Raw genomic sequence first — 23,716 nt, forward strand, 5'->3', positions numbered from 1 at the left:
GTTTCGTTATCTCGAGATCTCGAGAAAATTATCCCATTATCTCGGGAAAACGGCAGTTGTTATTTCGAGATAATAACACGAGATCTCGAGGAAACAAATGAAATTAACTCGTTATGACGGGAAAACGGAGGAAATAAAATGTATGAATGCATGGCCCTCTAGGGCTTCCGTACCCAAGTACTATTTGTATGGATATTTTTATTTTTACTGTAGTGTTATTTTTTGCGTACTTTTTACAACATTGTGTGTGTTTAGAAAAGTACAGGAGTAAGACATTTCTGTCTGGGAAGTAGAGGATTAAATTAGGTACAAAAGTATATTCAACTACGGAAGCCCTAAAGGGCCATGCATTCATACATTTTATTTCCTCCGTTTTCCCGTCATAACGAGTTAATTTAATTTGTTTTCTCGACATCTCAAGTTATTATCTCGAAATAACAACTGCCGTTTTCCCGAGATAACGGGACAATTTTCTCGAGATCTCGAGATAACGAAACTTTGTTTTCCCGAGATAACGATATAATTATTTCGAGATCTCGAGATAATGACTGTGATATTATAGGCCTGAGATTATGGAGACGCCCAGGACCTTGTAGCTGGTCAGCTATGTAGTTAAGGACGACATTAGGCTCACTTAGATTGCGCCACCGATATAGCTGAAGCTCACCGTCTTTTTAGATTACGCACACTAATGTGTATATTATCTGTAACAGCAAGGCATAATGCTATTTCAACCTGTGTCAGGCCTTGATTGAAAAGATATGTGACGCGGTGATCGATATGCTCCTGCTCCTCTGACAATGCTACACTGAATGATGTTTCCTGCAATGATTTAATATACTACACTATCGTTTTGTTTTCTCAAGATCTCGAATTAATTATATCGTTATCTCGGGAAAACAAAGTTTCGTTATCTCGAGAAAATTATCTCGTTATCTTGGGAAAACGGCAGTTGTTATTTCGAGATAATAACTTGAGATCTCGAGAAAACAAATGAAATTAACTCGTTATCACGGGAAAACGGAGGAAATAAAATGCATGAATGCATGGCCCTTTAGGGCTTCCGTATTCAACAGTAGCTGACTGATGATGTTTCTTTTATTTTTCTATTTAATCCCTATAACCCGAAAAACTTGTTTTAATTTGCATGTCAAACCTGAAGCCAAACCACCTTTCAATGAGATGTAGTAATACTCTCTATCCACCTGGATTTAAATATGTATTATATATAAGCATACCAGGCTTCTTATTCTAAAGCATTTATGTCATAACTATCTGTACTGTAGACATCTATACATAAAATATACATGAGTGTATTCACTGTATGGGACACCTGCCAGGACAAACTCAGGGCAACGCTGCTCCAATCACCACACAGGACGATGACGCAGTGACGTCCCGTGCGTGACGAACCAGGAAATAAAAGTAAACAACGCACAGGAAGACGAAAATGTTATGTAGCGTTAGTCATCCACTTTCGTTTCTCTGTGGAGATTTATTGAGGACGCATGAAGGATTTATATGCCGATAAGGACAGAGAGCCAGTTAGAGACAGGCTGGAGACTGGTAAGACGCCCGTGTAGACCGAGGAGAGTCGGGTGCGGCAGCCGCTAATGATAGCTAGCTCGATATGGCCATTTCCTGTATTATTTGAATTTGTTTACAGGATGAAATGCCCTCACGACCATGGCTTAAACACATCTCCTTGACGTTAGGTTTGTCACACGTATAAAACACCACCTTAGCTCCCTTTGACTTGATTGTATCTTCGTTTGCTATTTTTGCCTAAGTGTGTTGGCGTGTTGTCACTTATTAATTTCAGATTTAGCAATGTTAGCCATCAGATCGTCCGAGGAGGAGTCCACTGAGACTGAGGAGATGGACACCTCAGAGCCCAACTGGTGCTGGTTCTACCTGGCTGAGTGTGGAGTGTGGCACATGTTTGAGGTAGTTCACGGGACGTGGGCAACTTCACACATCACAATACACTTTACAGCAGTCCTTATACTGTATTCCCCGCCTCCTGCCCCTCCCTCAGTGGTAGCCTTGCCTCTAATTGTGTGCCACTGAGGGACAAAAGTCCATTAGTCAGTAAACTCCCCCCAGCTTAGTTGGCTGGCTAGAATAATGGCACTGAGAGGCGAATGATTAAAGGCTATTACTGTCAATCCTATTGCATTGTTAATTTCCCTTCACCCATAAGCTTTGCATGTGAGTTAAAGGGGCACTGTGTAGTTTTGGAGAAGAAATTAAATCTCAGAAGTTTAATAATATTAATGAGGTAATAGAACAAACTCTTTTCCATAACTGAATAAACAAGCTGCTCTCGGAGGACAATAAGGTCCCCAGACCACTGTTTGAAGCTAGAAAGGTGGCAGGGTCCGCCACATATAAACAAAGTAGAACAAAATGAAATTGTGTTGTCCTTTTAGGTCAGATTGTTTATTCAGTTTATACAATCATGAAAACAAAAAGTTTGTTTATTTAGTTTGTTTGGAAATCAGTCAATGATCTTTCTCTTCTGATTAAAACTACACAGTGCACCTTTAGAAAATAACGGAGTCACAGTGATTATATATATATATATATATTTATTGATCAGTTGTTTGTTCTAAAATCAGGAAATTAAGATGTTATATCTTGTTTTTAGTCCACAGGACAAAAAGAAAACAGTAATGAAACCAGAAATTATTCACATTTAAGTGTAATTTTGACTTTTTTTCACCCAAAAATTACTTATTACTTAATTATTAATTCAACAGTTGACCATCAATTAATTGTTGTAGCTCTAAATCATTAGATAGTCAGTTAATCATTTCAGGTATGTGAGCTTTCACTGCTTGTCGCTGACTTGTTCTCTTCTTACTTTGTTGCAAATTTTATATTTTTTGTTTTTGGACAAAACAAGAGATTTCATGATGTCACCATGTACTTTAGGATGTTGTGACTTTTACTGTTTTCTGATAAGACGAAACAACTTATCAAGACAAAAAAACAGATTCACTGATAATAAATAAATCATTTCTCCATGTTTTGTCTCTAAAATGTGTTAATGTAACATCTTTAAATGACAATAGCAGAGCTACAATTAATCAACTATCTAAATACTTGCTGCTCAACTTTCTGTCAATTGGCGGATTGATAAATCGACTAATACAGACTAATTTATCTTTCTCAATGTCCCTGTCAGATTGATCCCAGTGCAGCCTGCTCTGTGACGAGCGCTCAGATCGAGCAGTGCTACAACAGAAACCAGAGAGGTGTCATGGAGTTCTACACGGCCAAGTACACCTACAGACTGGACTTCTCAGGTACAGTAACATTAAAGGTCCTTCATCAGACAGACAATATTCAGCCCACAGATTCCAACAAGAGAAATAGTCAAGAACTGTGGTAAAGATTTTGAGTAAGACATTCCTGTGGCTTCTAATCTGTATTTTTTCCTCACCAGTCATGCGTCAGATAAATGTAACGACGGGGAAGCAGCGGCCAATCAAACGCTCCCTCCACTCCGCAACTGGCTTTAGGTAAAATTTGGTGACATCCTTTTCACTTTTTTGTCCTCAATTGACTTGTGGAACAAAGAAAAGATGTAGGATGGAGCAGGGTGAGGTTGTGTGTGTGAAGGCCATATTTATAAACAAAGGTCATGAGTCGAGCGTCTGCTGGTGTCAAGAATCCCTGACATAAACCATAAATTCCTGCGAGCTCCACAGGGAGCTGCCCTGACCCTGACCCTGACCCTTTGGTCTCTCCAAAAACCACAGGAGCAAGAGAGAAGAGGCACAGATATGTTAGAAGAGGGTTTTTTCTTTTGTAGTTCTTGTGTCTTATTCTACCGTTCCTCTTCTCTCAGGTTTATATGTGATAATCTTGCCTTGCCTGTTCCCTGTCATTGGGAGAGAATCAATACAGATGAGCCCTATCAGGTGAGTTACAAAGTGCAGCTGTTCATTCATATTGTCAAAATCTCACCACAGACACGCAGGAGAGATGAAGTTTGGGAACTGCGTGGGAGTTGGATTAAGAAACACACATTCTAGTTCACACAGGTTATGTTTCCATCAATGAATCATTTATTTAACATCATTTAAATCCACACACAACATAGTGTATTCAGTGGATTTTCTAATCTGCCGACATGAACTTTTAAAGCCTTCAGGATTACCTTTAAAATCACAAAAAAATAGCTTTGTGTGTTATTTTCTCACTATAAATGACTGTACATGTAATATATTATAATATTCCAAACTTTGAGTTCAAGGATGTTAAAAACTTTGTTCCAGACATAACAAAAGACTAAACTAAAGACATAAAGTAACAACTGAATCTGTTATAATTACAACAATAAAAAATAACGTTCTCGTTCTTTGACATTGTAACTTACCATTTTCCCGTTTTACCCATGTGTGACTGTGTTCCTGCAGCTCATCCAGCTCGGAAGAGACACCTATGAGTTTAAAGAAGTTGCGAGACTGTACGAAAGGACAATGGATCATCCAATCAAATCCATCCAGAGGATTCAGAACTTGGACTTGTGGGAATTCTTTTGCAGGTAGACAATTGTTGTGTAGTTGAGGGGTGGACTGCACAATGTCTAAAGTGCTCTCTTGTGTTAGCAGATGATCCTGCTGTTGATTTAGATAATTTAATCATTATTCTATGTAAGTCATATATTAATTCACATTCATTTTGATGAAAAGTCTGCAACCACACTGAGTTTGCCTTCTCCCTTTAAAGTCAGTCATACTGTGGTTTTTAGCACACCCCTGTAGCCCTTTGTAGCTTGAAAATGCACTTTGTAAAAAAGTGATCAGTACTCTGTGTTGTGTTGTCATTGCTTGGTTCTCCCCTAAGGAAGAAAACACAGTTGCGAAAAGTCAAGCGCACATTGGATATTGAGGAGAGAATGCTGTTTCACGGCACAGGACACAGCAACATACAAGCTATATGTACATTTAACTTTGACTGGCGGCTCACAGGAAGCCATGGCGATGTCTATGGCAAAGGTAGACCCTTCTGTGTTGTGACGCAACATCATGAAACAATTCGCTGCGCTTTATTCGGTCTGATTTTAACATCTCATTCAACTTCCCTTCCCACAGGTAGCTACTTCGCCCGGGATGCCAAGTACTCGAGTAAGTTCTGTCACACCACGGGGAAGCACAACACCACCCTGCAGAGACACGGACTCGCCCCGCCAATATTTGCAAGCGAGCCGCCCTACAAGACCATGTTCCTGGCCAGAGTGCTCGTCGGAGAATACACAGTCGGCCATCCGATGTACTGCAGACCACCTTCGAAGGACGCCAGCTTCACTAACTTTTACGACAGCTGTGTGGACGATATGGCCAATCCAAAGATTTATGTCATTTTTGACAGCAATCAGATTTATCCAGAGTATCTGATTGAGTTCTACTGAAGCCTGAGACAAGATGATATGTACTTTTTTTTTTTCGGATCTCAAACATAGAAATAATTTGGATGCAGAGACAGATGACTGGACGAAATGGAAATCTTCTTTTTCAGTCAGATCCGGTGCCTAACTGGAGCATGAGTCATCTAAAGTGCCTTTGGGGGAAACGGAAAAAGACAGTCAAGGCTTTGTGTACAGTCTCTATACTGTACAGTATATACTAAGAGGCCCTTATGGTTTGAACGTCTCTGTGATGTAAAAAAAAAAAGGATTAAAATACTGACTAGAGATCAGTATTTGTGGCGATTTTGTATTAAATGCAGAATCTGTGCTTGCTTGTTCAATATCCGTGCACAGTTGTCTCATTGCAGCCTGTAGGTTATAGGTGATGTCCCGCCATTACTCCTTTCACATCCACAGTGCCACGCATGAGCTTATTTACAAGTCATGTTGACATTATTCTCAATGACAATACCAAAAACCACAACACGTTCCCGCTCGCTCATTTAGCGCTGTGACCTGTCAGTTAGTGACATCGAACATCTGTGTGTGCCTAGTACAATGTATTATGTAGGCATGGATTTAATTTTTTTGTTTTTATTCCAAAAAAAACAAAAAAAAAACGCTTCTACCTCTTTTTTTAACCATGCATCGGTGCACTTTCCCCCCTTTCCATGAAAGGTTTTGTATCCGTGTCACAGTGACACAAACTTTGATGTCGTGTTCATTTGTGGTCCTTAAGCAATATGTGTCGGTGTATCTTTTCTGTCCATTGACTTCAGTCTTTAAAAAGGACTTGACAATGACCGAAGTTGAATATTGTAGTTCAACCCAGAAGATCAGTTCCAGCATCACATATGACTTAAACTCATCCGTGTGATGTCACCACCTGCTAACATCTTTCTTTAAAGGAATAAGCAGGTTATGTTTGCACCTGGTGTAAATTTACAAAAAAAATGAATGTAGCCAGCACATGTATAGTACTGTAATTGAAAATTAATGTAATCTTGCTTTGCTGTGTGCGTTTGTTGAATACAATGTATGATTGTGTTTGTGTGTGTGTGTTGAGCAAGAAGAATACTTCAGTTTGCCACAAGGTGGTGCAACAGTACAAGAATGGATCTCAAGCAACTCTTGCATTTAGTAAATGCGGACAAGGGAAGAAACAACCCGATGTCTTTAGTCTTAACACAACAGCTGTGTGAGAGTGTAGGAGTGTATGAAGCTATATGTGTGTGTCTATAGTTTGCACATTATGTAACTAATAAACTTTTCAAAGTACACGTGTTCAGTTATCTCTTTTAGAACATACATCAGAGAGGAGCACTGTTGAGGAGTGCAAGCCCTTTGAAAATGTATTCAGTAGTGTTCATTGCAGTTGTAAATAACAGACCATCATAATGCATTTTTAACTAGTAGCAATGAGACGATATCTAAATTCAGGGTCAGTAGGTCATGCCCCCCACCCAACCACCGAGACAAGCTTGAAGATATATGAATCTGCATTTTGACAGGACCGAAAAACCTTTAGGAAATCATATCGGTGCCAGCAAACAGATGAAAATTGGGCTCAAATTAGGCAGCCATTAACTCAGTTGGTAGAGTTATGTGCAGAGGCCTTGTCCTCGCTGCAGCGGCCCCGGGTTCAAGTCCGACCTGAGGCCCTTTGCTGTGTGTCAGTAATTTCAGTATAAAAAAAACCAAAACATTCCAATGTAGATATCTTCAAATCTAAAATTCAGATATCTGTTATTCTTCCCAGTGAAAAAGGAAGGACTAATATCTATAATTTAACTACAAAACAAAATTGCTGTACAGATATCTTAAAATAACATTTTAAACTACAAAACTAAATTGCAATGAGCCAAACATACAGATGAAATGTGAACTATGTCACATACTCTTTCACTTCTGAGTGAGAGACAGCCAGCCTCCCTCAGAGGCGTGGCTTAAAGACCTTTGATTCATACAAGTCAGAGACACCAACATCATCCTTTATACTTATCGGAGTGAATCAGAGAGAGGAAGGTCAGGTATAAATCATATATATTTAGCTTTTGCTGTGATAAAACCTTTTTTCCCCCCATCAGGACAATGTGGCACAATGAAGAAATGGAAGACATGGACACATCAGACTACCCATGGTGTTGGTATTACCTGGCAGACTGTGGAAGGTGGCACCGATTTGAGGTAAACTGTTTTCAACATTTCACAGTCAAGCGATTACTTTAGAAAAACACACATAGAACAAAATGTCTGTGGTAAAACTAACCTTGCGTTGCTTTCTGTCCACCCTGCAGGACGACCCAGATAACCCGCTCAGCAGTAAGGATATTGAAAACTACTACCACAGAAACTCAAAAGCAGTTTTAAATACATCAACAGCAAACTGTCACTGCAACATAGACTTCTCAGGTATCTTGACTGCATGATTCTTGTTCACATTATATCCTCGTCTGCCTTTAGGGAACTTGGTTCACATGACTTTCTGTGTTCTTACACAGCAATGTTACAGACTGACATCAAGACAGGAAGGCAAAGAAGAATCCAACGGAGCTTTAACGTTGACAGAAGGTAAAATGAGGCTTTAATACACATAAAAATCACAAAAATGTACGCCCACGAAAGTCGATGTGTGAGTATTGTTTTCTGCAAAATGAAAGTGAAACTCAAGCTCAATGCACACTTAACTCTTTCCCGCCCACAGCTGTTCCTGCTTCAGTGCTGCTCCTGTCTTCTGGGAGAAGGTTGATCCCGCTCTTCCGTATCAGGTGACAATAACAGAAATGCATTTTAAAACTATTCAGCTGTGATGTGAGCGGTTTTGATATATTGAGGTGTAAAGCTCAAAATGACAGGCTGCCTTAATCCTTGGCACAAACACAGCTAAAAGGCACAATCAAGTTAGCATTGGCATTAGCCTAATACTCAGCAATTAGCTAGCTGGAAATGGAATGTGTTGCATTTTCCTACATGTAAAAATTGTAATTCTTATTAATAAACAGCGGCATGAAGGTGAAAAACATTAGCAAGCTAGCTGTCTAGTAGCCCTTTTTCAAAGGGGTTCACACCTTTTTATGCGCTTACCATTACTTAACATTGGACTGTTTCGCCAGCGGACACTTATAGCTTACTCACTTTTTATTTTACCAGTAGGCCTAGAGCCCTGCTAGCATGTCATTGTTTTATTTCATTTATCCAGTCTATTTCTCAGGGACAGTGCATATTAATGAACAATAATATTCCAGAATTAGCCAAGAGGCTATAGTTTTGGTGTTGTACAACACAAGAAAAATATTAACACATTATTTTGCATGAAAATATAAAATTATAGAAAGTAACATCAATATTGACAAATAGTGAAATTAAAAATTGGATTTGTATTGTCTAAATTCAGCAAAAACATATGTCATTACCGGCTAGCATCTTTGCTTGGGCTAGGAATAATGAGTGCAACTTGAAAAAGTAGGGTAAAAATCATATTTTATTGTGCAGTTGCTGAAAAAATGTTCATTCAGAGACTTTGAGGAGTCACTCTGTAATTATCTTTTAGAAAACACAACTTACTACTGACTCGATTGCTGTGTTGTGAGAGGCATATACAGGAGTTAGCGGAGTAGCATGTTAGCTCATGACATGTGTTTTTTTATTAAAAAAACAAAACTGATTGGTGCTTTGGAGTTAGACCCTTACAGACCCATGCTAGAGAATGACATTAATACATAAACCAAAAAAAATAAACCAAACTCAAAATAAGGATATATAAAAAAACATTAAAAGAATTAATTAATAAAAGAAAAACATATAAAAAAACATTGCCATGAAAATAGGGAAACACATTTTCTACCCCAAAAATCTGATAAAGATATATTTTTAAAAACAAAATCAGATAATAAATAAGAGAATTCATTGCATATATTGCTCATGTATTTGTTTAATATGAAGCCTTCATCAAGTGTTTATTTCTTTAATATATCTCACAGTTAATCCCTCTGAGTGAACTCTCCCCTGAATATAACTGTGTGGCAAGTTATGTGAAGAAGGACGGGCTGCTGGACCGACCCATCGTATCGATCAGCAGGATACAGAATCTGGACCTGTGGGAAATCTATTGCAGGTACGTATACAGGTCTTTGAGTTCTCCTCATTCCCTTCATCAGTCGCCTTCGTTGTAATCAAATTGATCCCTGTCTTAAAGTAAAAAGAAACAGCTCCTGAGAATTCAAGGCATCAAAGAAATTGAGGAGAGGCGACTCTTTCATGGGACTGAAAACCAAAATGTCGACAGCATTTGCAAGTTTAACTTTGATTTACGGTTAGCTGGACAACATGCACACGTATTCGGCAAAGGTGAGTGAAAAGATACAGTAACAACTATCTTTGCACCTAATGATTGTAATGTAGGTTTGACTGTAGGTTTTTTTAATTTTTTTTTAGGAATATATTTTGCGAAACATGCAACACTTGCGAACAAATACAGCAAGCGCAGCACGGATCCTTTGCCTCTGTATGGCGGAGAAACACAAGGGGGAAACGGTGAATACAAAATAATATTTGTGGCACGGGTGATGGTCGGAAAATCAACCGCTGGACAACAACATTTCAAAAAACCTGATGATGGAAGTCGTGAAAACACTCACTTCAGCTGTGTGGATGATATCAACCATCCCAATATTTTTGTTATTTTTGATCCAAATCAAATATATCCAGAGTATTTGATCCAGTACAGATGATGTCAGGAGGATCTTGAGCAAAATCAACATTTCTACCTCTATTTTTCGACAGTAGCAAAACTCTTTGTGTTTTTTAGAAAAAAAAAAGTTTGAACTTTTTCAAACTACATTTTTAAAAAAGGACCTAAAATCTGCACATATGTGAATGTTTACATACGTTTCCATTTGCAAAACAAAGTAATCTTACAAATGAAACTAGTTTAGGTTTAGTTTATGCTGTGTAATGCATTAATGCATTATTACACGGCAACCTTGTCACATTCATTTTCAATATTTATTATTTGTTATAGTTTCATAAATAAAGTTCGTGGCAGAACCAAACCAAAAGTCTTCATGTGTTTATTCCTCTTCCAGCTATTCATCATCTCGATCACTACATGGGAGAAAATGTTGTGGTTCTATGGACAGGGAGCGCTCACAAGATAACACCGGTTATATCAGATATACCAGATATACCTAAACAAACTAAATAAATAAACTCTCTTTCTTTTCATGACTGAATAAACTGAATAAACAAACTGACCTTAAAGGACAACACGATTTCATATTGTTTTATTGTTTATATGTGGCGGACCCTGCCACCTTTCTAGCTTCAAACAGTGTTCTGGGGACCTTATTTTCTTCTGAGAAAAGCTTGTTTATTCAGTTATGGAAAATAGTTTGTATTATTACCTCATTAATATCATACATATTAAAATTCCTAGTTTGAATTTCTTCTCCAAAACTACATAGTGCCCCTTTAATATTTACTATTATAAAAGCCTGTGTCTGTATTTTTTCAACATAATAAGGTGTCTTTTACTATTTATCAAAATCTACAGTCTGCTTAGGTTTTCAGTCAGAGGCATGTGAAGAGCATTGCTGAACCACACCTATCATTCAAAAACAAGCAAATAAGCTTGGCTGTACAGCCAGGAAAATGAAACCTGACTGGTTGCGCTGCTCTCTGATGGTGTTAGTTTCCAACACGCCCACACCAGTGACAGGTGGTGTCCTTCCTACCACACCTGCACTGAGATTACTGGCTGTGGGGCGTTTTCCATACGGGAAGTGTTGCTGGAGTTTCAACCACAATCTTGCCGCCCAGCAACACCAGTGAAGTAAACAATAATAGAAAGACGATTTCATACATCAGTGGTTTTTTCATATCCGACTAACCTCATTGGGCTACCACAGATTTGTTTGTTAAGAGGTTTAGTTAGAGTAAGTCTGACATTAATTCTAAAGAGACAAGAATAAAAAATGGGCTCACTGTACTTGATAGAAACCGTCAGCAGAGGTCGCTGTTGACACACGTGACATTTGAGAAGTGGAGGTTAAACTGTTGGCACGGATCAGCGCTGGCTGCTTCACATTATGTTTCTACTGGCACATTTCTGCCATCATTTCTGCACAAAACTCCTTCAGAGTGAGTCAGCAGCTCATTATTCTCTTCTCAAAAAGCCAGCAGTGCTTCTCCCAGAGTCATTATCATTAGTTACCCGAGGGTGCCAGCTGGTGGCTACATCCAGAAACTGATGGGATATACAGTACAGTAACTCAGTACATTTATATACTTACAATTTTTTGAAGTATTTGTACTTTACTTCTTTTACTTTATACTTATACTTCCACTCCACCACATCACTAGATTTATTTGATTACTTTGATAGCTTCCAATTACTTTCCAGATGGAGACAATCAGAAAAATGCTGAATATTGGATTTCATAATCGGCCAGGTTGACCCATAGTTAACAGTAATTATATGTATAATTAAGATGTACTTTTGATAGTTAGGTACATTTATCTTATCTCCAGAAAATGAAATGTGATACTTAAGTAAGTTCAACCCTTATGAGTCCTACTAGAATACTTTTGGTTTTGCCTCCATATACCACATTAAAGACAGTTTAACATGACAATATATGGTATCTTTTGTTGCAGCATATCACCGCCTACATGTCTTAATTTCATGCGACTTCCTACTTCTATGAATTATTGTATTTTTCACAAAAAAAAACAGATGACAAGTGACGTTTCCACTCTCTTCTAATTGAAATAACTGTTGAAAGAGGTAAAAGTGTGCAGTATGAGTCCATAAACCTGAACACAGATTTGTGTAGCTGTATTACTTTCCTCCCTGATTAATTGTCTCATGACCTCTCAGATTGACCTTGTGACCCCTTGGATGAGGTCCAAAAGTGGTTAAAACGAGCTGCACTTCAATAAGCTACCGCAGTAAAATGCTACTTACACAGTCATGCATCAGTGTTAATCACATCAGTCACAGAGGCCGTTTGAATGTATTATGAGCACTTTAACTTCTGATACTCTGGTATACTTTTCTTCTGTACTTGAATAAAGGACTGTTACTTGTAGATTATTTTTGCATTGTTATATTGGTATTTACTGAAGGATCTGAGTCTGTGTAGTCTGTCTTCTACAACTGGTTATATATATAAAAAATTAAAGTTTAATGAAACAGTTCCATGTAATTATTATTCAAAATGTTGAAATTAAACCTTACATTCTCTGGATAATTAATATAAAGACTGGGGCAACAATAAGGGCCAAATAACTGGCAAATAATTGATCTTTCACCTATTTCTTGATCAGCTAAATGATTATTTGTTTGCCCGACTTTTGAATGAAACCACATCTAAGGCCCCTGAATTACACTTCACAGATAGCACTATCCATGTGCTTCCATGCTTACCTTGAAGGCGTAGTATCGAGCGGTGAGAGGAAATCCTTCATCTTGTCATGAGCCTGCTGAACTTCCTTCCCTATTGTGTAGTCTCGGTGGTTTACTTTAACATGTGGGCCCAGGTGTTGACCTGCTGACAGGAGTCGTGTCTGCCGGATATGGGAGAAGACCCGAACGTGCATGTAGCGACCGTGTGTGAGTAATCTTCATCCTCTGAAGGACAAAGGCAGATTTTCCTTGCTGTACTTGTTTGACTTACTGATTCACACAGAGGATCATACTGGCCTGTAGCTCCACTGATAAGAGGCTATCAAAGTGCTTCCTCATTGGGTGCCAAGCCGGTGTGACCTGAGATAAAAGGAGGCAAGATGAAGCCAGGTGTACAAAGATATGAAAAGAAGAGTCCTGTTAGATGTTACTTTAATATTGGACAACAAGTAAACTTCATCACTATGATCTGTTTTGTCAATACTGAAATCATTTCAGGAAGGTGGACAAGTCGTAGTCTCCGTAGTTTCCATATTTAATGCTGGTTTAAAGACATTTTATCAACAAATTTATATGTCGATTACTTGATAAAAACATGTAATCAAGGCGTTTACTGAGGTACACAACTGATCACTGCAGTTTATTAGTCCACTGTAATTAAAACAGATACAGACAGAAGAGGGGCCCAGGGTGGCACTGGCCCCTCCTGAAATATGTGCCACCCTATTATTGTTATGGTTTGAGTTTTTTTCATTTCCTGTTTTACTTTGAAGTTCGGCCCTCATGTGTCATGTTTTGCTTTTCATTTCCTCCCTTTGTCTGTTTCCCCGCCCTTTTTGCTCCTCACCTGTGATGATTAGTAATCAGCCCCTGTGTTTTTAAGTCCTTGTCTTCCCCCTCTGTCTTTGTTCTGTTCCTGTCTGCGTCCCTGCGTCAGTCCTCGTCCTCGTCCTCGTGTTCTCAGCTCTTCATTGGTTTGTTCCCGTTTGTGTTTTTTACCTAGCCCTAACCCTTCTGTTATTATTTCTGGATTTGCTCCTGCCTGCTTCCTCTGTTTTAATATTCCTTTTGGATTTTGTATTATTTTAGTTTGGACTCTGGATTTTGAATCAGCTTGTTATTAAAACTCGCTTTTTGTTTCTACCTGCCTTTTTGTGTCTTGTGTTTGCATCCCGTTTTGTTTAATCTTTAACAATTATCCTACAGTATGATTGAGTATTTATTGGTTTTATTTCTCATGTATTACTTTATATTTTGTTATAATTTGCGTGTATATTGTAAAGCACTTTGTAACACTGGTTTTGGTAAGTGCTATACACATAAAAGTCTTATTATTATTATTATTATCATTATCCTCATTATTATTATTATTATTATCATTATTATTATTTGCCAGTGAGAGGTGAGACCTTAATACAAACCAACTGTTTGAAGAGTATTTTTAAATGTGCATTGTTTTCTTTTTGCTTTTGGAGACACAATTTCTTTTTGCGGACTTGTGGACGCTTTATAATACATTTGTATGGTGTCACTGTTCTTTTAAATCTTTTAAATGTGCTTATTTTACGTCATTTTTATTTCATCTATTTGAATGTAACGTTTTTATAATCAATGCAGCTCCAACACGTGTGCATAATTCATGCCACCCCAGTCAAAACTTTCTGGCCTCAGCACTGTTCCCACTTCGATTTCATTCGTACAACAACAAACTCACACTTACTCTACAACTTCAACCCTCGTTTGTATTTTGAATCACTCTTAATTATTTGAGCTCAGTGTTGTAATGACTCAGGTGTTCATTGTTATGGTATTTTTCGCAGTTGTAAATGATCTAATTGGACGTGTGGGCGTTGTGTTTGGCAGATGGCGTTTCAAAAATACGGTTATTTCTATGCATAACAAACACATTCTTAATTCAGAGTCATTATTATAATTACATAACAAAATGTGTCCTCACAGACTTACGCTGACTTCTCGTGCACAGTTAGAAAAATGTTTGAAACTGGGGCTTGCGAGTTCCTCGGAGTCAGTAAGTGAGTCGAGTTTGATACCTCCTAAAATATTAACAGCCTGGTGTGTTGGAGTCTGGCGTGTGATTAGACCCTCTTTGATGTCGGCTTCATCATGATCATATCAACACGGTGAGTTTGTGCAGAGACCGAGTCTAATTAGTGGCTCCCTCAGAAGGCTTTCTCTGTGTGTGTGTTGTGTCATTTAGAGACAGATGAGTGTGGCACTGTTCTCCTCCATCTCTAATATAAAACCACCTCCTTTTTAAATTATGTAACATTTCAAACACTCATAAATATATTTGGGAATTTTAATTAAATGGAGCGTAGCCGGTCCAGGAGGACGATTCATAACTGCTGCACTCACATGACACATTCCTCTCAGTGTTTATCTAATGCGACCTTTACACAGGACGGTTTGTTTAGGCCTGATGTTCTGCTCCTCTTCAACACATACTTAACATTGTTTTATCGGCTTCATGACTTTTCCTGATTTTATGAGGATTGCTTACAAACATGATTTTGATGCATGAGATGCTCTTCCCTCGTTGCCTTAAATACAATTGTTACATTATTAGAATTAAACTGGATTATTGATATGATTATAAAGGCTGTGAGGCTTTAAATGGCCCTTTTTGTGGGATTTATGATCCTTAATGGATTTTTATATCTATATGTGTGAATGAAATGTCCCTAACAGAGAGTTAGACCTTACTGGGGTCTAATCATGTTGGGAGAAATCCTCCGATCTTCTACTTAAAGGTCCCATTTGTAAGATGAATCAATCCCAACTGGGAATAAGACTCAAAAATCAACTTTCTTACAAACTGGACCTTTAATTAAAAATAACAATACTGCAGTGTAGAACTAGTCTGTAACAAAGTATAAAAGTTATGAAATTATAACTAAAATTAAGTGAAAGTATAAAACTTTTAGCATCAGAAGTAAAAGCAGGCGGCTCATTATGCAGGATGGCCCTTTCAGAATAATAAATATTGTATTAATGGATTGTAATTATTAATGCATTCATGTGTGCGCCACTTTTAAGTTGAAGCCGGCACATTTTGGGGACTTAGGGTTGCTTGTGATTTTCCCTGCGGGGGTCAATAAAGTCTCACTGATGTCATATATATACTATAATTTATTTGACGATCATATGTTGAATCATTAATATGAATCTGGAGAGTTACTAGGAGTTAAAGCTGTAGTGGAGTACAACATGTGCCTTTGAGATGTTACAAATACAATAATAAGTATAAATACTTTGTTACTGTACTTTAGTAGATCTGTACTGTACTTATTTGTATGTATTCTTCTACATTTTGACACAAACATCTGCACTTTCTTCTCCTTATTCTTTCAAAACAGGCTTGTTGCTTTATTTTTAATGCACTTGAGGGGAATTTTCGATTGTTATTATTTGCGTCATTGCTCGGTGATTCATCACCATCCCATCGACCTAGCACTAGCAGACATGGCCGACGTAGCAAAACGTGCTAGGGATGCTTTACCAACCCAAAAATGTCGGTATTTGACATCCTGGGAATGAGAACCAACAATCAACTATCTTTCTTGTCCGTTTGCAACAGCTTGAAATAAAAATCCAACTGATTCTACCTTTACGTTTAATATTCTTTGAATTATATTAATATGATGTCAGTAGGAATGTCCTTCAGAGGGATACTTTTTACTTTCATACTTTTTTCAGAGGCTGTACTGTCCTACCTTTCCTTGAGCATACCTCTACTTTGACCAGAGTATTTCTTTTACACAAGTATTTGTACTTCTACTTGAGTAGAAAGAATGTGTTTACTTTTCGGCCTCTGACTGACCCCAGAAATAAGTTATTTTAACTTGACATGCTTACAAACATTTCTGTCCGTCTGCGAATTACTTTTTTTGGGCAAATATACACGTCATATATACATTATTTGTTCATACATACCCGAGTTAACAAATACAACATGACATATTTTCTTATTTGCTGACACAACTATTATTTACGGTCATTTATTGGGTTTTGATAAGGCCCTAAGAAAACAACATGATTGCTTTTTTGCTGTATGTGTGCTGCAGACACTTGACATTTTTCACAGCAGACACTTTGACTTGTCATAGCAGGACAAGTGCAGGTGTAATTAACGATGTTAACAATGGCTCAGTTCCCAGCAGCCACCGTTAGTGTTATTAATTATACATGTGATCTCCTGTTTCTAGAGGCTGAATGTCCTGTTTTCTTTTAGATATTTTGGCACATGGATAGTAATCTTTACGTTAGGGTGTTGAGTGTGTAATGTGGCATATCACTTTGATTTCGTCACTGAGAAGGAGGTGGAGGTGTATGCTTGCGTGCAGAGACAGGATTCAAAGCCAAACATCAACTCGCTGCATACTCTGTAGTCACATAAATACACATGTCGGTTGGCTCACTGAATTTACATTGTTAGGAGGCACAGGCTTTCCCAGAGGACATCACACCGCTGAGAGCAAAATCCATGTTTTTTTTTATTATGGAAAAAAGGTTCACTTTTCTTTACAAAACACAACACATTTTCAGCTACACGTTTTCTATAATTTAACCAAACATCACAATCAGCAAAAACACCTAACGTCATTTATAAGGAGCTCTCTCTGTGTCACAAACTCCATTCTGTGACAGGAAACACAACCTGATGTCCCTGAGCAGAGAGGAAAAAACACATTTGAATGTAGTTGTCATGTCGCCTACTGTAGCCTATCTTGTGTGGAGAACCCGGAGAGGGTTGGGCTAATGTGACAGTGCCTGCACAGTATTGGCTTTTTCACATAAAACAAACATGTATTAATAAATTAAGTTCGATCACATGAAGTGAAACATTTGACACAAGGAACACGACACATAAGTGAGGACAGTTCTTGCTTGGCACGAGAGGCGTAGACACTCAGTACAAGCTTTGGCACCGCTGAGGAGTTTTTCTCATGATCTGTTTAGAGTCACAAGGGTTTAAAATGCACCAGGTGCAAACAATCTTCAGTGACACGGACAACAGAATGTGTTTGGCTGTGCATTACTCTATATTTTGACCTGTTATGTTTCATTTGTTGGAGCAATTTACAAGACAGCACTGTATTAGAGGGGTGGTACCTGAAGATGTCTTAGCACTGGCATGCTTTTAAAGTTTTGCATTTACTGTCTTAAGAGCAAAAGTTGAAGGCGAGAGCACCCTGAGGGTAATAAATCAGGGTTTAAATTGTTTATGTTTTAGAAGAGTACTCTACTAATTTAGCATAGCACTCCTACAAAACTGTAGGACTCATGATGGACAGTCTGAAAGTAAGACAAAACCAAAATCAATGCAGCAGAACCAGACAGAGCGCCTTTTACATCCTGTGTATTCTTCTTTCTTGTCAAAACCTGGTGCCTACATTACCCACAATGCATCTCCACAACTAACAGTTTGGACAAGGTTTCTGGTGTGTTATGCTAGTAGCGGCTAATGTATCCTCAAACCACTAGTTCACTTCTGTCTAACTCCAAACCCACTTTTTTTGTTATTTTCAAACTTGTGGTCTTCGAATGTTTACTCAGGTGACATCACTTAAGGCAGTTTATCAGCCACATTACCCACAATGCAACTAGATCGCCAGCAGTTTGGACAGATAAAGCGCCACATCCCCAAATTTCTTTTTATTTTCCAAACTTGAAGTCTTGAAACCCAATGGATGCTGACTCAAGTGACATCACATGGCCCAAGTGACATCACTTGAGGCCATTTATCTGCAAAAATCTGGTATGTTACGCTAGTAGCGGCTAATGTAGCCTCAAGCCACTTGCTAACTTCTTCCTGACTCCAAACCCACATTTCTGTTTTCCTTTGTGAAACTTGTAGTCTTCAGTCCGAATGGATGCTGCCTCAAGTGACATCATTACCCACAATGCAACATGACCACCAGTATTTTGGACAGAGACTCTGTTGTGTTATGCTAGTAGCAGCTAATGTAGCCTCTGGCTCACTTTTTTCTAACTCTAGACCACCAAAATTGTTCATATTCAAACTCGTAGACTTCAGTCCCAATGGATGCTGACTCAAGTGACATCACTTGAGGCGATTTATAAGACTAGGGTGATGTTCGCCTTTAGCACAAACCAGCTGGCGTCCTGAACAAACAAACAAAATAGTGCTGACAACTTCAAAACCCATTCTGCAGAAATGATGATCTAAATACATTAGCTACATCCTCATTCAAATTAAGTGCTTTACAACATACCCATGTTTTTTAATGATATTGAAATAATAATCATTGATTTTCCAGACCTTTGTTGTCAAGATTTTTTTTTTTACTTATTAGCCTTTGACTTCAGTGCATCATTAAGCATCACTTTATAAAATGTCATAATAAAAGGTCGTAGTCTCTTCAGCCGCCGTACAGCACTGTTGGTGACGTATTATCGAGGCTGAACACCTTTAAATCCCAAACATGCCAAGCCTCAAACCGTCTTCCACAAGCATCACAGGCCACAACTCTACAGAATCTGTCTCTCCTGTCTCGTAGCGAGAGCTTTTTCGTCTCCGGCTCTTTCACATCCTCTCGTTCTCTGGAGGACGCTACGTCTGCGTTAAAAGAAAGAGTGCAGCAGCTCTCTCGGTTCAAAGGTCGCTCCTCTGCGTCTGCCTTATCCTGAGCCCCTGCCTCTCCATGATGTTCCACAGCTTGCGCAGGTTGGACTGGGTAATGGCGTCGTCAGGTTTGAGCTGCAGCGCTCGCAGGTAATTGGCCTCGGCTTCGGGGAGCTTCCCATTCAGGTGGAGGATGGCGCCGAGGTTCATCAGAGCGGCTGGGTACTAGGAGAGGGGAAAAGACACAGTAAGGAAAAGGAGGCAGAGTGGGGCGTTGTGCCATAATTACACTTGAGTTCTGAGGTTTTAGGGTGTCGACTTACAGGACTGCCGCAACTGTGTCGACCTTGGATTCATCTATCTGGACAAACTATTTTAAACTTGCCCTTCTCAGTTCTACATTTGACACAGTTATGTGAGAGGTTTGGGCATTTTAGGAAGCTTGCCAGATTTCTCTTTTTTTATGGATGAAGGATTAAGGCGAGGGCTCTGGTGAAATTTGCTTAAGGCTAAGAAAATCAAATATGCATTAAATTAGCCCTAATAGAATCTCACAGCACAGGAGCGGGCCTGGCCGACCAAGACAAAAATATGTCCTTTAAGAGTGCCACTGTGAAAAAAGTAGGTAGCAGGTTGTGTGTGGGTGTGTGTGAAGTATCACCCACTTAGAAAAAGGTGCGTTTTAATAAAATATCTTTTTGAAGCTGCAAAGTCAAACCATCTGGCCCCTGAGTCATGTACCACTCGTGGAAAACTACAAAAATCCAGAAGTCCATAACCAACAACCACACCCAGATCTCATCCTTAAAGTCGTCGGCACCTCATCCCCCGGACCTGGCTCTGTTCCCAGACCCACGTCCTCGCTGCATGACATATGGTTAGCAACTTGGCAACAAGTTCACAGATTTTCTCTCCCCAAACACAACTGTTCGCCTCTACTCAACGCTGATACTTCGCTTGTTTACATTCCACTTCTCAAGCAGTGTTAAAAGACTAGCGTCGGGAGTCGGGGGCTTGTTTTTCTCACCTAATGTATCAACGAGGCTGGATTATTTCAAGGAAAATGTATTAATTAGCAGCTGGCGTGCTTTGTTTTTTCTCACCTAGTGCAACTAGTGCATGTAGCAGTTACATCTCAAAACGCTGTTCTGTTTTCTGTACCGTTGAGGAGCTTTGTGAGCAGTTGAGACGTGCTAAGCTAGAAAAATGAGGGTCCCTTTGTCATTCTAAACAAACGGTGGATTTTCAAGACGCAGACTGATCTGAATCGTTAGAAACTGAGCTCTGTTTATGTGTGGTTTGTGCACAGGAAGGCGGCCAAGTCCGTCAGCAATTCCGTTTTTCAGAAACAACTCAATTCTGAAGTTGGGTCGGCTTTGCTGCACTCAGGTGAGGAAAGGATGTAATCTCTTGACCTTAATCCAGTTGGATATACAGTATTTTTAAGATAGCATCTCCCTCTGCTCTTTTGAGATCCACCGAGCCCCATTAGCTACAGTTTCTAATCCTTAAAAGATCCCCTCCATGCTTTAAAGGAGACATATTATGCTTTTTCGATTTTTTCCCCTTCAGTTTTATATACATTTTTGTGGATGTACAAGATCTTGAAAGTTAAAAAGGTCACCCAACGGAAGCTCCCCTCTCCTCCAGAAAACACTGCTCCTGAAACGCCTCGTCACTAGTCCCGCCTTTAATTCTGTGACTTTGTGACATCACGCTACATCGCCATGTCACACATTTGCATGATTTGCGGCTAGTTTGGCACGTAAGAGTTGATTTAGCACAGCTGCTCTGTTGTTGTTTGCGGTGCTGGGTCAGGCGTGTGTGCGCTGACCAATCAGAGCAGACTGGGTATTCAGGAGGGGGGGTGGGGGCTTAAAGAGACAGGAGCTAAAACAGAGCGTTACAGACAGAGGGGGAATACAGTGCTGCAGCACTCGACAGTATGAGAAAACTGATGTGTGTTTCTTGCCACGAAAGCATGTAAACCTATTGTAGTAGTAATGTAAATACAACTGTTAACCTGAAAATTAGCATAATATGTCTCCTTTAAGACATATAAAAAACACTCTGCTCTGAATAATAATTCATCAAAAATATGTTTATGTTCTACGGAAGAGAAAAGAGAGGGATATATTACATATATATATAGTTGCATGCCATCTATGACACATATATGGCACGTAGCAAGAGATAAGTCTGCAATTGAGATGGGGATACAGGATTAGAAGTTAGAACATTTATTTTTCACTCCACTGTCTGTATAAATGTATTGTTAGTGCAAACCAGCATCCAACAACTGCTACTTCAAATTCAAGAACCCAACTGGGGAAACACAGGCTGGCTGTTATTGAGAGGAAGATGCCGCGGCCTAATTACTTATACAAAATATATACAGTAATTTCCAGTCACTAAACATCTTCTATTCTGCTCAGAGTACAGTGTTATACTCGAGATGCACCTCTCTATGAGTGGTGTAAATAAAGCATTTCAGTCTGTGCGTGCAAACTGAAAGACTGCACTCGTACTTTTCTCTCGAGGCACACAATCATCGCCTTTCTTGTCACGAAGAGCCAGAGCTGAATCTTTCATGACCTGAAAGCTATTGGATTAAGTTGATATTTGAGAGACTGTCATTCACTAAGCAGGGAAAATGTCAAAGACAAGAAGCGCTTTACTCGTGACAAATGACAAGAGAAGCAGTCATCGTGTCTGAATGTGCACACGAAGGGCTCCAGACTGTGAATTGTAATTACGGTGACTCTGAGGTAGCTTATTTCTGCAGAATAAAATTTATATGCATGGCTTTCCAAATTAAAATGGACAACCAGCATTCTTCTCTTCTATGGTTTCACCCAGCTTTTTAGGGCTTAAACTGGATCTAAACAGACAGGCAGACCTTATCTAAAACGGGGCAGATGCTATGAAGCAGTGATTCCCAGCCAGTACTTGTTCCCCGTGGGGTAGATCTGCAGTTGCCTGGGGGTACGTGTAAAAATTGTAGAGCAGCTCAGCTAATTTAAAATGAACACCTGAACGTGACGTGCTGCCACTGAGAGCGAATTAAAAAAAAAAAAGTTGGTATCATACGGTTGTAGCTAGGGCTGGGCGGGATGGCTTAAATAACATTGCAATATTTTCAGGTTGTGTCGTGATACACACTATATATCTCTATATTGTGAAGTAGCGGTGACAGAGCGGCCCTGCAGCAGCCTGCCCTGACTGGGCCTGTCAACCAATCAGAGGTGGACTGGGATGGGTCTTGCCAGAAAGGCAGGGGGATCCATAATTAGCTTAAAAGCTTAAAGAAATAGGTAAATGGTTGAAATAGTAAGCTAATACATGGCTAATATGGATAAATAGTTGAAATAAGACCCAAAAATAAAGGCTTAAAATAGTTAGCATAAAGTAACCAACACACAGCAGGCCTAGCTAACAATAAGATGCATTAGATAAAAGTTGAAAAGGTTAGCTTATTGGGGAAATACCTAAAATTGCTTTGTTTGCTATAAGTCATGGCTAAATGGAAATATACTTAAAACAGTTTAATGTAATAATACACAATGCTGAAAAAAGTGTAGTAATATAACACTAGTAGCTACTCCGGTGAAGGACACGAAGATGAAAGTCTCGCAATGCTGAAACAGGATATGACAGCCTTCAACTTCCTCAACCGCATGTGCTGACATCGGGAGACATTGCATCCCACAAGGCTCAGTCTGTTTAACTGCGATCGTCAAGCTGAACGTGTGAATTCAATAAGGAGACAGTAACCACCGAACTCCTCTCGCCGTGGGATTTTTGTGTTTGCATAAGCACATCGAAAGCACCGGGTTCCCAGCCACGGACAGGACACAGTTTCCACTTTTATATTCAGCCGTGTAACTGTTTGCCAGGAACAACAGCACTATAACATAATGTCAGAATGATGGGTAACACTTAGTATGTTGTAAATTGAATTTACAGTACGGGCGTGTGTGTGCATTTCCATGATAAGTGCTAACAGGCCCACCAGTCCAGGTACTCACATCTGGTCTGAGGCTGGCTGCACGCTCGTACTGCCTCTCTGCTGCCTCGTTCAGACTCGCCTGTCTGAAGTGAAAGAACAGAGAGAAAAAGATGTGACATCACAGTTTATATGAATAACACTGTACCAATGCAAATTACTGATTATAATTGTATTCATTCATTATTGCGCAGCTAATCACACTGTAATTAGTAATGCAATGAGAGTTAGTGATTCATTAATTGTGTAAATTGCTGTAAAACTCGTTGGCTTCATTGC

The 23,716-nt window shown here is 39.2% G+C and overlaps 3 protein-coding genes across 5 annotated transcripts in view; 2 read left to right on the forward strand and 1 right to left on the reverse strand.

Moving 5' to 3' along the window:
- Positions 1–1,438: 1,438 nt before the first annotated feature.
- LOC141008039 (protein mono-ADP-ribosyltransferase PARP11-like) lies at positions 1,439–6,697 on the forward strand. Of its 3 annotated transcripts, none has more exons than XM_073480221.1 (8): positions 1,439–1,715; positions 1,823–1,947; positions 3,191–3,311; positions 3,452–3,527; positions 3,857–3,929; positions 4,428–4,555; positions 4,858–5,009; positions 5,106–6,697. In XM_073480221.1, the coding sequence occupies exons 1-8, from the start codon at positions 1,673–1,675 to the stop codon at positions 5,420–5,422; spliced, it is 1,035 nt and encodes a 344-aa protein (XP_073336322.1). In that variant the 5' UTR covers positions 1,439–1,672; the 3' UTR covers positions 5,423–6,697. The 3 variants fall into 3 exon arrangements, with proteins under 3 accessions (XP_073336322.1, XP_073336321.1, XP_073336323.1); XM_073480220.1 differs by having other exon boundaries at positions 1,452–1,566; XM_073480222.1 differs by having other exon boundaries at positions 1,452–1,566; positions 4,862–5,009.
- Positions 6,698–7,413: 716 nt separating this feature from the next.
- parp11 (poly(ADP-ribose) polymerase family member 11) lies at positions 7,414–10,463 on the forward strand. The gene is made up of 7 exons (XM_073480679.1): positions 7,414–7,606; positions 7,717–7,831; positions 7,921–7,990; positions 8,124–8,187; positions 9,400–9,533; positions 9,615–9,766; positions 9,854–10,463. Exons 1-7 carry the CDS (start codon positions 7,511–7,513, stop codon positions 10,147–10,149), a joined length of 927 nt encoding a protein of 308 aa, XP_073336780.1. The 5' UTR covers positions 7,414–7,510; the 3' UTR covers positions 10,150–10,463.
- An 8,056-nt stretch (positions 10,464–18,519) lies between these two features.
- tmtc2a (transmembrane O-mannosyltransferase targeting cadherins 2a) overlaps positions 18,520–23,716 on the reverse strand; it is a 62,465-nt gene continuing 57,268 nt past the window's right edge. The window contains exons 11-12 of the mRNA XM_073480765.1: positions 23,460–23,523; positions 18,520–19,656 (exon numbers count right to left, since the gene is read on the reverse strand). Coding sequence (XP_073336866.1) covers positions 19,462–19,656; positions 23,460–23,523 — 259 coding nt within the window. The 3' untranslated portion in view covers positions 18,520–19,461. The remainder of the gene's footprint in view (positions 19,657–23,459; positions 23,524–23,716) is intronic.

The sequence above is a fragment of the Pagrus major genome, chromosome 14 (genome assembly GCF_040436345.1).
Source record: "Pagrus major chromosome 14, Pma_NU_1.0".
In the NCBI taxonomy this organism is placed as follows: Eukaryota; Metazoa; Chordata; class Actinopteri; order Spariformes; family Sparidae; genus Pagrus; species Pagrus major.